At 41.7% G+C, this 16,444-nt stretch overlaps 1 protein-coding gene across 2 annotated transcripts in view; it reads right to left on the reverse strand.

Moving 5' to 3' along the window:
- znf385b (zinc finger protein 385B) overlaps positions 1-16,444 on the reverse strand; it is a 57,132-nt gene that overhangs the window by 25,228 nt on the left and 15,460 nt on the right. For both annotated transcript variants that reach the window (XM_006788123.2, XM_006788121.2), the window contains exons 2-4: positions 3,133-3,270; positions 2,893-3,036; positions 2,536-2,649 (exon numbers count right to left, since the gene is read on the reverse strand). In XM_006788123.2, the coding sequence (XP_006788186.2) occupies positions 2,536-2,649; positions 2,893-3,036; positions 3,133-3,268 (394 nt within the window). In that variant the 5' untranslated portion in view covers positions 3,269-3,270. The remainder of the gene's footprint in view (positions 1-2,535; positions 2,650-2,892; positions 3,037-3,132; positions 3,271-16,444) is intronic.

Below are 16,444 nucleotides of genomic sequence, written 5' to 3' on the forward strand. Positions count from 1 at the left end.
AAATTACTGAAGTCAGTAGGAAACTAAAGATCTACACGGTTGGGTTTTAGGACACGGATAGAAATTATGTACCAGACAATTTTATTATCTAAGTGATTACATACTGGAAGTGTTATGCTTGATTTGATATATTTACTGGAATTAATAGGTTAAGGATTTGATCTTTATATTCAGGCTAACAATTTAGGATCCTGTACATCAGGGGTCGGCCACCTTTCTGATGACGAGTGCCATTTAAAATTTCCTCAGAATTCAATGTGCCATATGATTGCATTAGCAATAAATTTAATAACGCTCTATATTAACAGTTACACACTATATAGAAAAATTTTATAGAATTATATTTGTTCGCAGATGTTGGCAACAATCAGCGAATAGTTATCAGCTATTTTGAAACAAAAAAAAAGACACTTTTTAATCCATAACAAGAAAAAACAGCAAATGAACTGTACAACAGAAAATACAAATGCTATTTATGGTCTCCTCACAACAATCATAAGAAAAATAAACTGGGCCAATATGGCATGTTTGTTAATACAGAGACACACATGTTAATGTGATCTCTGGTCTCCCACTCAGAGACACAGGTCTCCGAGTGTCCAGCATTCAGACGGCTACCTGAGGACACTCATGTGAGAGAAAATCTGCTCACACAGATATGTAGAGCCAAATCCTGTCAATAAGGCCTCTGCAATGTTCTGAAGACAGTTAAACTTCTCGGGTAGTGATGTCCAGCAGGTGAAAATGCAAGCTGTATGAACACGCACAGCTGTGGATTCCAGCTGCTTCGATGTTGCATTAATGGCATTAACTCAGCCAGTTAATGCCAGTTAATGCGAGACAAATCCAGCTGCTCATTAAAGATTTCTGGTTTGATCAGAAAATAAAACCTTGGTCCATACGCCTGAAAGTCCCAAAAACACATTGTGAATTCTGTCTCGAGTCTACGGATGTATCCGTGTATCTCCATGGTGCTGATGCTTTGCTGAGCGGAAAGCTCCTGAAACTTTTGAAGTGTCGGAATGTGGAAAGCTAACAACGTCCCTCTAACTAGGTTAGGTAAGTTATTTTTAGCCAATTACAAGTTGAATCTGGTACTTGGGGTTGTTAGCTAAGATACCGTCATTAAGAAGCGGCACAACTAATGTGTCTATGCGAGCTAATCTTTTTACGGGACAGTTGGCAACTCTACTAACCTTATGAATAAAATAAAGTTCATGCTAGCTAGCACGCAGTACGAGTTATTGTAACTGACTGTAAAAAGTCAGCACAACGAAAATAAACTCCACCTAAACTTGGTTTATATCTGACCCAGATAGACTGCAGGTCATAACTTCTTACCTGAAGTTCAGTTCACCTGACTGGACCGGGGGCCGCCTCGGGTCTCTCCTCCTGCCTCCCCTTTCTCTCATCCACCCACTGGCCTCCACCACTTGCTATGTTACTCCAATAATGTTACTGAATCTGTGGAAGCTACGCCATAGCCACCACCAAACAACTGGCCAGCATCTGGCCAATCCACCACCTTTGATTGTTTATACCGTTACAAAAAAATAAATAAAAAATCATCGGCCCACCGAGCAAATGCCGGGTACGCCCGATGGCCGGTCCAGCTATGGTCGTGCCATCAGTTAACCCTAGGGTTGCCGACCCCTGCTTTACATTATCCACATTCTGTATCATATTCCATCAATACTTTACACAGAACACTTACACTGTATTGTTTGACCTCATAATTTGTATTAATAGTTGACTTAGATATTCTTAAACCTCTTACAGATTTTTTAATGTTGTGGTTTAAATAAGGATTTTAAAATTCTGAATTTACATCTTTTCAGTCTAAAGACGATTAACAAACACTTTACATTTGGGACCCGGCAATACTAAAACTAAACCAAACCATTAAACCATTTTATTTTATTTAAAAATGTTGAGGTATTCATATATATTAATTTCTATTTTAACTATAAGACAAGTCGGGCGATTACAAAAGTCACTGAGAGCTACTGGGAACTGTCACGAACTGCATATAATCAATTTAACAGAGATATTTTAGAGTGAATGGACTCACAGCCTATACAACAGCAGCCACAGCATAGCTCACAATGCTGACATAACTAGCAGATGCTGAGGCGGAGCTAAACATACAGAGGCTGCGTAAAAAACTGCAGTGATGATGTCACTTGATGCGGGTTCAGTTTATCCTGTCAGACCTCAATCTCCAATCTAGCATTCACACACAGACACACACACACACACGCGCACACACACAGTGTAACCTCTCCCAGGGGGCAGCAGCTGTTGATGATGATGAGCCAAAGTCACGCTTGCTCAGCAGACAGCAGTCAGACTTTACAAATTAACGTCCCATTTAGCTCTTAATGCCCCTCTGGGTATCCTGACAACTGGCATGATGGTTGCCATGGGAGTGCAAAGTACAGACTAGTTATTTCCTCTCACGCAGGACACAAATCACCTGTCTGTCAGTTTATGACTGAAAATGTGAGGCAAAACAAGATGTAGCCCTGGTCCTACCTGCAGTCGTGCTGGAAGGAGCGCTGAGGCCTGAACTTAAGCCGGGAGTCGGAGTTAGTCCTGCAGGCTGAGAACTGAGCCCTGTGACCTGGGGAAGAGACCTGGACTGGGTCCCTACTCATATCAAAGACATCAAAGACCCATTAGAACATATAAAGAGCCGACAATAAGAAGAATAATCTCTGCTGCTGCTGCTACACTTGATTATTATTTAGTTTCCTTTCCATTTAAAATATTTGTTTGGATCTCGGGGAACACAATTAACAGTTATTTAACTAATCTTACGTTAGCGGATTTTTACATGCGCTTATGCAGACGCTGCTGTGATACGACAGTCACATTACAGAAGGGAATTACCTGCTGCCTGCTGCCTGTTGTCTCCAGCCTGCAGCTGTCTCACTCTCCGGAGGTGAGACCTGCCATTGTAGTGCAGCTGGGCCTGAGCAGCAGAGGTCAGCTGCAGGTTACACACCTCACACAGCGAGTACGTCCCGCTCTGACCTGAAAAGAAAAGCAGGGACGAGACGAGAAAACTACATCGTTTGCCTTGAGTTGCAGAGGTACACTGTGCTGCCGATCACTTAACAAGCCAGTCACCTGAGGATGTAGCGTGTGGGACAGAGAGACTGATGGATGTAGGTGTGGGCGTGTCCATCAGCTCTTGACACATCCCTCCAAAGCCAAAGATGTGCCCACTGTCCAGGAACTGAGAGGGGCTGAGAGGAGTCTTCATCCCTGCAGAAGAGAAGAGAGAGAAACACAAATTACAATCACTGTTCTCAGTTTTTATGTAACATGGAATTATTAGGGGATAATTCTCCCAAAAGTTGCATTAAGGTTTAAAATAACTAAACACCAAAGACATCTACTTTTTCATTTTAACTTGAATGAGCTTTGACACTTTGAATTGAAGAGCTGACTATCAGAAAAAAACATATGATACAGGTTTTGTTGACCTGAACATGAGCTAAGCATGTGCTATAAAATAATATATAAAACTATAAAACAGCGGTGCAAAAAGGTTAGAGTTATTTTAATTTGCCTACATCAGGAGTCAGTGTGCCAGCTCCAAAGGTTTACCAGCTCTGTAAGGAGTCACTCTCTCAACAATTAAATAAGTTGCAAATCCACTCAGATGACCTTCAAAGAAACTGAAACTTAAATTTCCTAATCACACCAGTTAATATGTGTTACTAGAAGAGATTATCTTAAAGTCACTAGCAAAGAAATCCAGAGAAACATCAAAAAATAACACTGAAGTGATTCAACATAGCAGCTCTGCTTGCAGCGCCAGCGCGAAGGTGACACCAAACATCGGGATGTCCTAAACAGGAAGACTCACTGAGGGACGGACGGGTGGACGGACAGACACGAGTGAGGCCTGAATGACACCGGAAACAAAGCGCGAAGCATCAAACGCTCACAGGGAAAGTGATGAAGTAATGACTAAGAGGAGAGAGAGAAAGCATGACGTGTGTGTGTGTAGGTCAAACCATGACTGTGTCCATCTGCTGTCCTGGCAGCGCTGCCAAGTCACATGACCTCCAATAAACCACACACCCTCTCATTTAGTTTGGTTTGCTGCCACAATGTACATTACTCATATAAATACAGGGACACGATCATTACGGCACTAACTCAAGGTCTACTTCCCTCTACTATCGACACTCGATATCGCCCGTGTGCACAGCGGCACAAAATAACTCATTATGAGTGAAACTATAGTTTCTGCACATAAAAAACATTACATTTTTACAAAAAAAATGTGTGAAACAGTGCTTTTTTTTTTTTTTTTGCCTGTCCCGTTTGGCTCTTTTGCCATCAGAATTATTGTCTAAAGGCGAAGAAAGATGCCCAACGGATTTTCTTTACCAAATTGACCATCCCAGCTTTGCCGTAATGGTCCATTTGATTCACCTTTTATTCTTTATTTTATTTTCACTTGCTGAATACGGGACAGACTTGACTGGGGGAAAGAAAAGGGAGAAAGAAAGAGGGAAAGAAAAACAGTTGAGAAGAGGGACGGGGGAGAAGGGCAAAAAACAAAAACCAACAGAATAAGCAGAAAAAAAATACATATATCGATCACCTGGATCACCTGTTGAGAAAGAAAAAAGAAAACAAGCAGAAGAAAACGAGAGTAATAGAATAAACAACATCACAATGATATATGGGAATATGACAGTAAATACTAAATATTAAACATTATTGTGCAGCACGTAAGATCGACAGCACAGCGTGCTTTGAGGTAGGAGCCAAAAAGGGTGTAGTTTGTGTGTGTGAGCACCCGTGTGTACACCTGTGAGCATGGACGCGTTTGTTTTTAAAAGGTTCCTTCATGTAATGATCTGCTAGAGGGTGTGGGGGGGCCACTGCCCCGTCCTCCAGGGCATGAAGCAGGTATGGAGGAAATCAAAACACCAGACATCCAGAGGCCCCCAGAACACAAGAGACCAAGGAAGACCAACAGAGGGGCAACCGTGCCACTGTCCCAGAAAGAGCTGAGGAGAGTCCCAGATGAGGGGTCACTCAGCAGCCACGGAGCAGAAGCCAGGGGGGTTGCAGTGACGTGCCCGTGAGCTCCGCCGGCAGCCAGCTGTGCCTGAGTGACCGAGCCCCAGGCCGAGAGGCCGGGGGCACCCCACCTCCGAAGTGGCCCGAGCGAGCCCCAGGCTCCAGGCCCCGATAAGCAGCCGCCAAGGAGTGAGCCGGTGTGTACCTGGACGCCCATCCCCGGACACAAAGAACCACCAACGCACCGATGTCTGAGGGAGTCCGCCCCCGGCAGGGGAGGTAATGGGGGGAGATAGGCCTCCAAACCTTGGAGGGCCTGAGATGTCCTCAGAGAGGTGGCGTCTGATACCCAACCTGACATATATACACAAACAGACACACACAGATACAAACATCCATTCCCACCCTCATGCTCTCATATGCACTCACTCCACACTCAACCAATGTGGAGACAGACATAAAGAGACGCTGTACACACAATCACACTCCCTAAGCGTACTCTACGAACCGGGTCTAGGTACCCTTGCCCCTGGAGGGGGGAACTGCACCCAGACTCGGGTGGTGCTACCCTTTTCCCTGCGGTGGGGAGAAGCAGACCGCCCCGACTCCGCAGCAGCAGGGAGGCCCCACATTCCGGACCCCAGTCGGACGGCCAACTCCTCCTCCTAGCCCCCCTGCTCCAGCAGACCGCAGAGAACGAGGGTGAGAGAAGACTCCTAACCTCCCTCCACCCGCTCATTGTAGTGTTGATGTATGTGTGTTCTAAGGTGCATTTAAAACCCAGGAGGGCATGGAGCTACCTGCCAGAGAGCAGCAGGTAAGCGCATAGTCCCTCCTGCTAGCCCTCAATGTCTACGTGTATTTAAAATTGAGAGGTGGGCAACGACGCCAGGGGTGAGGTGTACACCCTGATGGTAATTGGGATTCCGTGTAGCGTGCCCACCCCCAAGATCCTATATGTATGTGTAATGAGAGTGTGAGTAATGTGAATGTCTAAGTTGTGGGATAAAATTGAGGCAGAGGCAGCCAGAAGGGGACAGAGGGGACAGAGGGGGGGGGGGGGGGGGGGGGTTACCTCCTCTGCACCCTGGTGACACACCCCTACTCCAAGGCCCTGCATGTGTGGGTGGTTGTGGTGGAGCGGGAAAAGGGAGGCAGCTGGAGATGGGGTGTGAAACAGTGCTGACAATCTTTCTTTCATGTGAGTTTGTGACAGGTTACATTACACTCATATAGTCTGAGCCATTGTGAAGTTTAAATTACTGAAATCTGACTTAAATAATGTTAGGACAGGTATTTGGTGTTTGCAGGTCGAGGAATAAAAGTAAAAGCCCTGCTCATCCCATTCCATTTTATTTATGTAGCGTGAAATCACAACAGAAAGGGCCTCAAGTGGCTTTATATTTTAAGGTAAAAACCATACAATAACACAGAGAAAACTACCAATCAAACAACCTCCTTTGAGCAAGCACTTGGTGAAAGTGGCAGGGAAAAACTCCCTTTCAACAGGAAGAAACCTCTGTCAGAATCAAGCTGTTCTACTTCTTCTTTTTTCTCTAGTTTCAGTCACCTACTGCGTTGCTCATCTTCCTCTCCCGTGACTAGAAGGCTTGTTCTTGAACCCCCTCCTCAACTTTTCAACTGCCTGCTTGTTGACTGTTCTGCATCCCAAAGTGAGGAGATGGGTATGCTGCTCTGCCTTGGCTGATAAGTCTGTCTATTTGAGCCTTTTGGGTTCTTTTGCTTTGCCCACTTCAGCCCGCCGTACTGCCGTTAGCTCCATGGGATTTCTGTGAGGTTGGCCACTAGAACAGGTGTGGCCTGAGACTAGCTGGAGTGATCTCTGGTGGAAGACAGTTTTAGATCTAGCTCAGTCTGCATCGGTGTGGAGCGTAGCTTGAAACATCTCCCTTAGTTTTACTTTCCAGATTTTTCTTTGTTCATTTGTCATGCACAGTTTCCCTGTGTCTTGTTAGACGCAGATGCTTAGGCTCACTGGTAATGCAGAATTTAGCGCTGTAAAGGTAAATAGAGACTAATGTGTAAGGCAGAGACACGAAACAACCCATGTCACGGTTCAGTTATCAAGAGACACTTCCTGTCTTGCTCTCTCTTCCAGCTGGTTGTTAGTGGTGGACTTTATGTTCTGCAGACAGCTGGTTAATCTGCCACTGTGATGAATTAGCTTCAAAAATGTGCGTGCGCACACACACACACACACACATACACACACACAGAGCGAGAGAGCCAGCTCATGCTGACATCAGCTTCAGCAAGGGAAGGATTAAATATATCTGCTCTATTGAGCTGGGAATTACACACACACTCTCACACACAGGTAAATACATGCACACATCTTCACTCTCACACACACAAACGCACAAAGTAAGACGCAGACAGAGAAAGACTAAGTCAGTGAACTGAGAGTTCAAGAGCCAAATTAAATGTGTGTTTAGCTTCTCTGCTGTAGTGTGTGTGTGTGTGTGTGTGTGTGTGTGTGTGTGTGTGTGTGTGTGTGTGTGTGTGTGTGTGTGTGTGTGTCTGTATGAGTCTAATCCAGGCTGACCAGGCAGTCAGTAATCAGAGAGGCCAGCTGTGGGTTATAATCTCATACATACATAGGCACACACACACACACACACACACACAGACACACACACACTGACACCGGTCAAGCAACAATGTAATTCGTGACTGATGAGGAAAAGTAGAAATATGTTCAGGTAGAGCTTCTCACCAACCTGGAAAAGACTTCAAAGAAACACCTGACAGAGTTTCAGCCTCATCTGCATGTCCTTAATGTTGCGGTGAAATGCAGTCCATCATCTCTGTCAGTGTGTGAATCTCAGACTGTGACTGCTAAATCCAGAAGTGCAAGACCATAATGAATGTCGAGAACTGAATACTAAACTCAATGATGGCACCTACTCATTTGAATTAAAAGTGTTCAGCTGATGGCAACCCCCCGCCTGCCCCCTCGCTTCCATACTGTGCAGCCAACTGAGCATCACTGACCTAACAGACATCATAACACTCAGCCTTTAACTTTACATTGGGATGAAGCAGACCAAATAAAGCTCCAGTTAGAGGTATAATACCTCTATGGATTAAAAAGATAGATACAAAAACATAATAATTCTTTGCAGTTGGAGGCGTCAACAGTTTTACACACCCTTTTTATAACAGTGCTCTATGGGAATAACGCCATTAGGGTCGCTGGAGCTTCTTCTATTCTGCCAGTGGTCACACTTTTAACATGAGTGGCCACTGTTAGAAACATGAACAACTACCCCAAGTGACATTAGTGAGAGCAAGTAGGTGTCTGTCTATACTAGTCATGCCAAGAAGCTAAATCCAGTCGGCCCTTCATAGCTTTTTAAAACACCCCTTTATGTTTAAATCTGGTTACAAGTAAAAGGTGACAAGTTATATTCTCAGGACGTGGAAAGATTCCTAGAAAAGTCTAAAACTGGTTTGAATTGGAACACTTCACCTCATTGATGTTTAAAAAAATACAAATAAATGGTGTTGGTGTTGGGTTTTTTTGGTTCATTTGGTTGGGTATTTTTAATCAGTTTACTTCATGTAAACTGTCTTCTTTTTGCCCTGTGAAAAAATCAGTGCATCCCTCTCTAAAAAGAACATGACAGCACAGCTTAGGTTTGCAAAGTTGCATCTGAACAAACTAGAAACCTGAGGAACCAACTATCAAGTACGCTGGGGGAGGGGTGATGATTTGGGCTTGGACATCTTGCATACACCGAATCAGCTATGAACTCCTCTGGACACCAAAGTATTTGCAGTCAAATGTGACGCCATCTGTCCGACAACTAGAGCTCAAACAGGACAATGAATTCAAGAACACCAGCAAACAAAAGAATGGCTGAAAAGGAAAATAATCGAGGTGCTGCAATGGCCTGGTTAAAGTCCTGAAATCCTGTGGAAGGCCCTTAACAGAGCTGTGCATGAATAAAAGGCAGCAAACCTCAATGAAGTGAAGCAACCTTATAAAGAAGAGTGGAATAAAAGTGCTAAATGTAAGAAAATGTAAGAGACTAATAAAATCATACAGAAAACAATTACTTCAAGTTATTGCTGCTAAAGTTGGTTCAAGCTACTAAATCAAGGACTTAGTTTTTCAGACAACTGCAACGAGTCTTCTGACTTTTATTTTTGCATAACTGTATGTCTCGTTCTGTGATGCACGCTGACCTTATTTGTGCAAGCCTGACTGAGAAGACAAATTTCAAGCTATCATTTTTCAAAAAATCTCTTCTCTTTTTATAACTAATGTCTTCTATCATCTTCAGCATCCTCTCAACAATGTTTTATACAGTGGGCAGTGGGCAGTGGGCTCACATAATAAGGTAAAGATTTTACAGAAAAAGACTCAACAAACTACTCAGAGCATGAACTTACTGGCGACAATGGGAAGGGAAAACATCCCTTTCTCAAAATGCTTTTCCCCCCCATCAGGGCATTTGTTAAATCCCCCATTACAGAATAACTAAGCTGGCCTAGACTGCTCCATCCATGGACGTGTGAAGCTTGGTAAAAAAAAAGTCCTTGTTACTTTTTAGCTTAGCTAGCAAAGGTTTAGATGTCGATTCCTACTCTGCGTCAGCCATTCTTGCATCTTTCCCCTCATTCAAACTCTTAAATTCTTCCCATTAATCCGATCCACAAACTAACGTGTAATATTCAGTACAATGGTGCCAAATGTAACATTACATCTAGTACAAAACGGTAAAATATTCAATAACACCCACATTCCATGGCTGCTGCTACCTACCAACAAGTGCAATATCCTGCAGATCTGTATGTGTATTTATGAGTATTTATACTTTCATATTTGCTATTTTAATGTTATTATACTCACTATTTTGCTCACTATTTAAATTAGCTATCTTATTATATTACGTGTTTATTGTGTTATTTAATTCTGTGGAATTAAATAATACAGTAAGCAGTAAGAATGTATGGATGCTAATCTGCTGAGACATAAGCTCTTCTCCAATTTCACTGTACAATGCCCATGTACCTGTATCTGTATCTTTAACATGACGTCGCCTCTGCCTTCATTAAATAAATATTTCGAAGTCTATGTCTTGTTAAAAATTCTACATTCTGCATCAGTGTTTTTCTTTTATGCGAGCTGACATTTTTCAGGTCTAGCAAACTCACATCTCTCACAAACATCCATTTCAATGCATTTACAGTGAAGCTGTAGTCATTTGCATGCAAGTACCCAAATAAACTTTGAAAAACAGCAGTCACCATTAAAAAAAATCATTTCCCACAAAATTTTAAAAAAAAAACAGTAATTCATTCCCTGATGGAGCTTATGAAGGAGTGTTTGGATGTTGAAATGGGAAAACCGCATGCTGTCTATTTTTCATTTCAATTTTCCTCATGTGGGCCAGTCAGGGGTAACCAAAGGGCCGGATGTGGCCCGGAGGCCGTACAATGCCCAGGTCCTGCTCAAGCCACTGCCAGCTTCACTCAACATGTGCACTACTATTAATGTTAACTGACTATTGTTAGTTAAAAGCCATTTATGTACAAAATGTATGTCAACTTTTCAGGAACCACCAGGCGTGTGTTATTGTTCAGTGGTGTATGAAATCTTTTATGAACCATTATTCTGGTCTGAAGAGGGGTTTTTTTTCAAACCAGAGATGCTTTTCAGCTTATGTGACAACATAACCGATGATACCAGTTCTCCCCACGTTAAATCTTATATAATCTGATCTTGTCTTGCTCCCACAGTGTTTTTATTTCTGCGAGTGGACAAATGAGGAGCTTGTCTGAGTAGTGGAAAGCTCTGAATCCTGCTGGGGTTAAAGATAAAGAGGCGAGGGGCACCAATGTATGTCACTGTTCCCTGAAAGAGACACCGCATAGACACACGTGCGTGCACGCACACAGCGTTACCTCAGGGGAGGACAGGGAAAAGAAACTAATGGAGATCTGAAAAGACAGAGAGAGATCGGAGAGTGGCTGTCTCTCACCCCGAGGCTTGGAACTGGTAATAACAGTGGTCAAAGACACACACAGTATACAAAGCGGTAGCCAGCAGCAGAGATGTTGAAACAAAGTACTAGATACAGTGTGATGTTTGTCCCTGAATTAATCTGAGATCCAACATCAGAACAAACTCGTTACAAATTTTGCATTTGTGAATATATAAATTGTATATTCTCACTGCAAAACAGTGTCACATTGTTTAAAAGTAAAACACATTCTTAATCACACGGGTAATTGCGTGCAGGCCGTATCTTCTTCTGCTGTAAGGTCTTGAAAAATGTCACTGTGACAAACTGTTGCCTCACTGCAGTTTCCGAGGCGATGCACACTGATGTGTTACACATATTTTCACAGCTGTCTTTTGAAAGAGGTCAAATTAGAAAAAAATCTTTCCATTGCTATTTTTCACATATATTCTTGTTTTGTTGTGTTGAGGGGAGGAGGGGTCAGAACTGGACAAATCAGTTTAACCAAACAGTTTCCATATAAATGTTTTAATATCTGCTTAGTCTTTCTTTCTTTCTTTCATTTCACACAGAGAGCTTTCTTGAAGGGTGCAATTTCCCTCCAGCAGAATGTACAAGGTCAACTCTCAGCAAACAAATTCATGTCTAACCTCAAAACCAAAAGTGGAATAGCTCTGACCTGAAACTACAAGCTAAACACTGCCTTCATGGAGGTTATTGTGGGGAAGAGCTACCAGAAAGGCTCAATTCAGGCCTAATTTTTCTGTTCGAAGCTGTAAGACAGCTAGGGACCAACTCACAAAACCACTGTAACAATGTTTAATGATTCCAGTTGTCAACACGTAAAATACAAAAGCCGGTTCTACTGCATCTGGTTTGTTTTAAATCTATTTTTAACGGTTTAAAAGTTCAGTTCATTCATGTGTAAAACCACGACAGTTCCTAACCTAATCAACCAAGCATAATAATAAAACACTGTAATGCACGAAAGAGCAATCTGACTGAAAGCATCATCACAAGTCAGTTCTGTAACAGTATTACAGTATAATTAAAAAAAACATTATAATGTTACGTCATGTTAGCTTCTAAAGGGATTAAACAGGCAAAAGTTTCTATATCATCCAAAAAATAACAGAAATAAACAGATTTTCAGCCTCATCTTTCATTAATAAGACAAGCGTTATCGTGACACTAGAATTTTAGAAGGAGGTGAAAACAACTGCTAAATTAAATACCATGCAAATGAGAATCTAATCCACTAATAATGTCAGCATTTTGGCATACTGATGTTTTTTTACATGCTCTCACTGAGACTCACTGTGCTTTCATTGTATCTGCTTATTTTGTCGCATTTTTTAGAATCTTGCTGTTCTGAACATACATTGTTTCTGTTTTTATTATACACTGTTCAATCCTTTAATTCACAAAGATAGTGACCTGCTCTCAAAAATAAGTCTTAAAATTCATAAACATCAAGCGATAAGTTTGAGTATAATGCAGCAGAAATATAGAAAATCAAAGGTTTGCTTATTCAAATAATGAATCATCAAATAAAATATGTTTAGTACAAAGTGAATTTATACCAACCAAGTATATTTCATTTGACCAGATTCTGTTGCATTGTACTTTTGTAACAAAATTATGTGCAAAACTTACATGTAATCAAATTACTTAAAGTCCTTTTGTCATAAATTTTTTTAGGGAGGGGATTTATTTTTTCGATATGTCCGACCAAATACTCCCCTAAAAGTCTTGTTTTAAGGTCAACACAAGAAGTGCAATAGTGCTACATGTTTGCTAAAATGCTACAAGCTATGCAGAAGTGACTTATGTCAGCCTTACACCTTCAGTTTCCAAACAATTCCAGTCTCACAGGCAATTACTGAGAGTCACAGTAAACTCATGAAACTGGCATGCTCTTTTCAATTTAACCATTTAGTGTACGGTGGCCATAAAACTTCGAACTTACAAGAAAATCCAGAATCTTTAACAGCTTAAGATCAATCACATACAGGAAGTCATCAGTCAAATGTTGCACCAAGCCCCTGCTTCCACTTCAGTCTTCAATATTTGTTCTTGTAAATTTATATCCGGGACATGATGGGAAATAGTCTCAAAAGAAATCTTGTTCCAGTTTTGCAAATCAAAAGCCTCAAAGTTCTCCAGTCTTTGAATAAAAGGTGGTGCACTGCCAGATTGGCTCTCTTTAAGTGTTTTCATTGTCTTCTAGTTTATGTTGAGCATCAGCCTTACCCCTTCTTCAGACTAGCTCCAAGATTTATGGCTTGCTGTAGCAAGAAGAAAGCTTAAGCCTGGATGCTGGAGCTGGCATTCAGTGCAGGAATTAGCCAAATATCACATCCATATCTGTATATGAACAGCATTTCACATAAAGCCACACACAGCACTACCAGTGGGATGAGATCCCATTTGTGTTCAGGCTAAAGTGAATCTGAAGAGCTGCAGGGGGCCGAAACCTGAACGCACCGTGAGGACACACGAGGTGATTCCCACTCTCGTGCTTTCTCCTGTCTCCAGAGATGTATAACAAGGAATCGGGTGAGGTTTACCATCACTTTGGATATTAATCTTGTGAGCATCTCCAAGGAGACGAAGAGTGAGATGTAAAAACATGAGAAAGCTTTTATATTATTGATTGACTTGAAAATAACTCAAAAATTAAAGCTTTAATCCTTACGCCCCGTAAAAAAGCACATAGAAACTCCTGCTTATGGAGCTACATGTCTCACCAGTTGTTCTTAATCATCCACTGGAAAATGTTGTTATGAGTAATTCTTACCTGAGTTTAATCACAGACTGTTTTTGCACTGTAGCCTCTTACTTTAACATATTCTGCTGAGCTCGGCTTGTTATTTAAGGTCTGTGAAGGATTATTATAAAATAAAATCCCTCTGTGGGCATTAGTAAAAATATAATAATTGTTATTTCTCAGAATCGTTTTTCATGAGGCCACAACAGAATTGTAATATAATAAGTGTTGGAAGAGCAGAAATCACATGACATGCACTCTTATTTAAACACAACGGCTGCTCTTTTTGTTTTTACACATCATTATAGGAAAGTTAAGTTGTTGCCCAAAGCGAAAGCCCATTGCTCATTAGGAAAATGAAGTTCTTCCATCCTTAGAGTTGTGAGGAAGAGACACAAACAGGGGAATTAAGGAGTCACGGCAGCCCAATGAAAAGCTCCAACAGGTGGAATGACACGTTTGCAGACAGTGCAGACTTCTGTGTGACTGTTTTGTGGTTGTCAGAGAAACGCTGTGCTGTAAAAACACCGCCGGTGATGTCACTGTGGTCAGTCCACTCACACACACAGAGTTGTTTTTCCATCACATTAGAGTACATCGTGCAGACTGACATTCATTTCCTGTAGACTTTCCCTAATCCTTAACTTAAGCCTTCCCCTATGAAATGTAATGATTTATGTAGACTTGTTTTCTGCCCACAGTGTGACTGTGCAAACAGATTTAGGTCCTCACTTCATGAGTGATACAAGCACTCACATGAATGACTGCCTGCAGGCACACTGTCCTCTGCCCAAATGCTCAATTTTCTATCCGTGTTGTCTCTAAAACCTCTCTTTCTCCTACATTAAAAAAAAGATAAAATCTTCTTTATTCACTTCACTGTCAAAAGGGGAGCTACTGATTGCCTCTCAGCAGGTTTAGATTAATAAACACACAGTTTTAAAACTGTTTATGCCATTGCTATTTTCCAGCAATCTCCAAAGCACACTAAACGCCTCGCAATGTAAGTATTCAAACTTTTTTTTTACCACATAAGTTCATTTTTTCCAGTGGATAAGCATTTGAATGAATACACAGCATCACGGCCTCCTGAAGCAAACCAACTTTTACAAACTGCTTGACTAATCTAAACATCATGAAGTACATATGGAGCACAAAGCTGGTGTCCGGTTTGCTTTTGAAGCTCGAGCACAGTCGGTGCGCACGGCGTCAGATTTTGCATGTGGGCGTCTGCAGAGATCAAATAAACAACATGCAGACATCTTCAGATGTGAAAATCATGGATTGGTGGAAAAAAATCACAGACACATTTTTGAGTCATTATTTTTGATGGAGGTCCAGATATAACCCAACCACATAGAAACCAACACACACAAAAAATTTGATTTTAATATGAAACACCAGCAGTCGTGATGTGACAGCCACTGAAACTAAGGCCTGAGGTGAGTGAGTGGTAAAAAAGACGTATAAAGTGCTGCACTGAAAACCTCCATGTAATTGCTTTGGTCACAAGCAGATTTCCACAGTTGCCAGTACTTTGCATGTAAGTTACTGACTAGTTTGCAAACACTGAAAGTACATGCCAAGAGCAAAAAAAAGGTCAACTGAGGGTTATTTTCATTGAAAATCGTCCATTTAAGCATATTTATGTTGACAGCTGATATGTCATCAGATATCACCAGTTCTCTTTTGATAAGTTAAGAGACAGCCCCAATAGAAGTATTGTTTTATACTGGCAGCGTTGTGGCTGAGGCTGAGACCATTCTTTGGTAATGAATATTTTTTCTTAAGGTGAACAATCTCCGTTTTGGGTTTGTGGAGCTCTTTTTCTAGTAAATGGTGAGTATTTCCAGACAAGTCAGCATCTTCCATGCAAACCGCTGGTGATCAGAGCAATCATAAACAGTTTTTTGGTGCACCTTCATTGCAACCAATTTCACTAAGCAACCTTCCAGCAACCACTTGTCAGCTGGTCAGGGAATTCACATTTTCACCTAGTGACTGGAGATTTTCCAGGCCAGCCACTCTCCAGTGAAAAAGGACCAAAGCAGCTCACAGTAGCAGGCAAGAGTCTTGCACTGCAGGACCGCTGTCACTGATGTGAGAGTGTGTGTGAAAGGGTGAATGAGCAGAAAAGTGTTCGAGTAAAACCATAACCTGTGCATGTGTAGGTCACATCTGTTAATCTATTTTATCACATCCCCTTTTCAGATTAATAAGGGAGACCACATTAAAAGGTCATTATGATAACTACCTTAATTAATCTGATTATTTCTTATTGTTATTATTGATTTATTAACTGTTTCTCATTGTGAACTCAGACTGTTTTCAGGGATTTTATTTGGCTCATGTTTAGATTCAGGGTGTGTTTGTATGAATTTTAATCCTCTCATGCCTGAGATGATATTGTACAGATTAAACACATACGTATTTGTAACAGGAGGCGCAGCGAGATTGTTTTATACGTCCAACCTTCACTTCAGGACAATGTGACTTCAGCTCTGTCTTTAAATAGCTGCTCTGCTCCATCAGGACCTGACACTAACTGCTCAAGGTGAACCTCCAGTTCCACACTAAAATCCAGGACTGCACTGCTAGCACTGACTGCTACTGCTAACAAAGGCACCCGAGA

This window comes from Neolamprologus brichardi, chromosome 16, assembly GCF_056152115.1.
Source record: "Neolamprologus brichardi isolate AB-2024 chromosome 16, ASM5615211v1, whole genome shotgun sequence".
In the NCBI taxonomy this organism is placed as follows: domain Eukaryota; kingdom Metazoa; phylum Chordata; class Actinopteri; order Cichliformes; family Cichlidae; genus Neolamprologus; species Neolamprologus brichardi.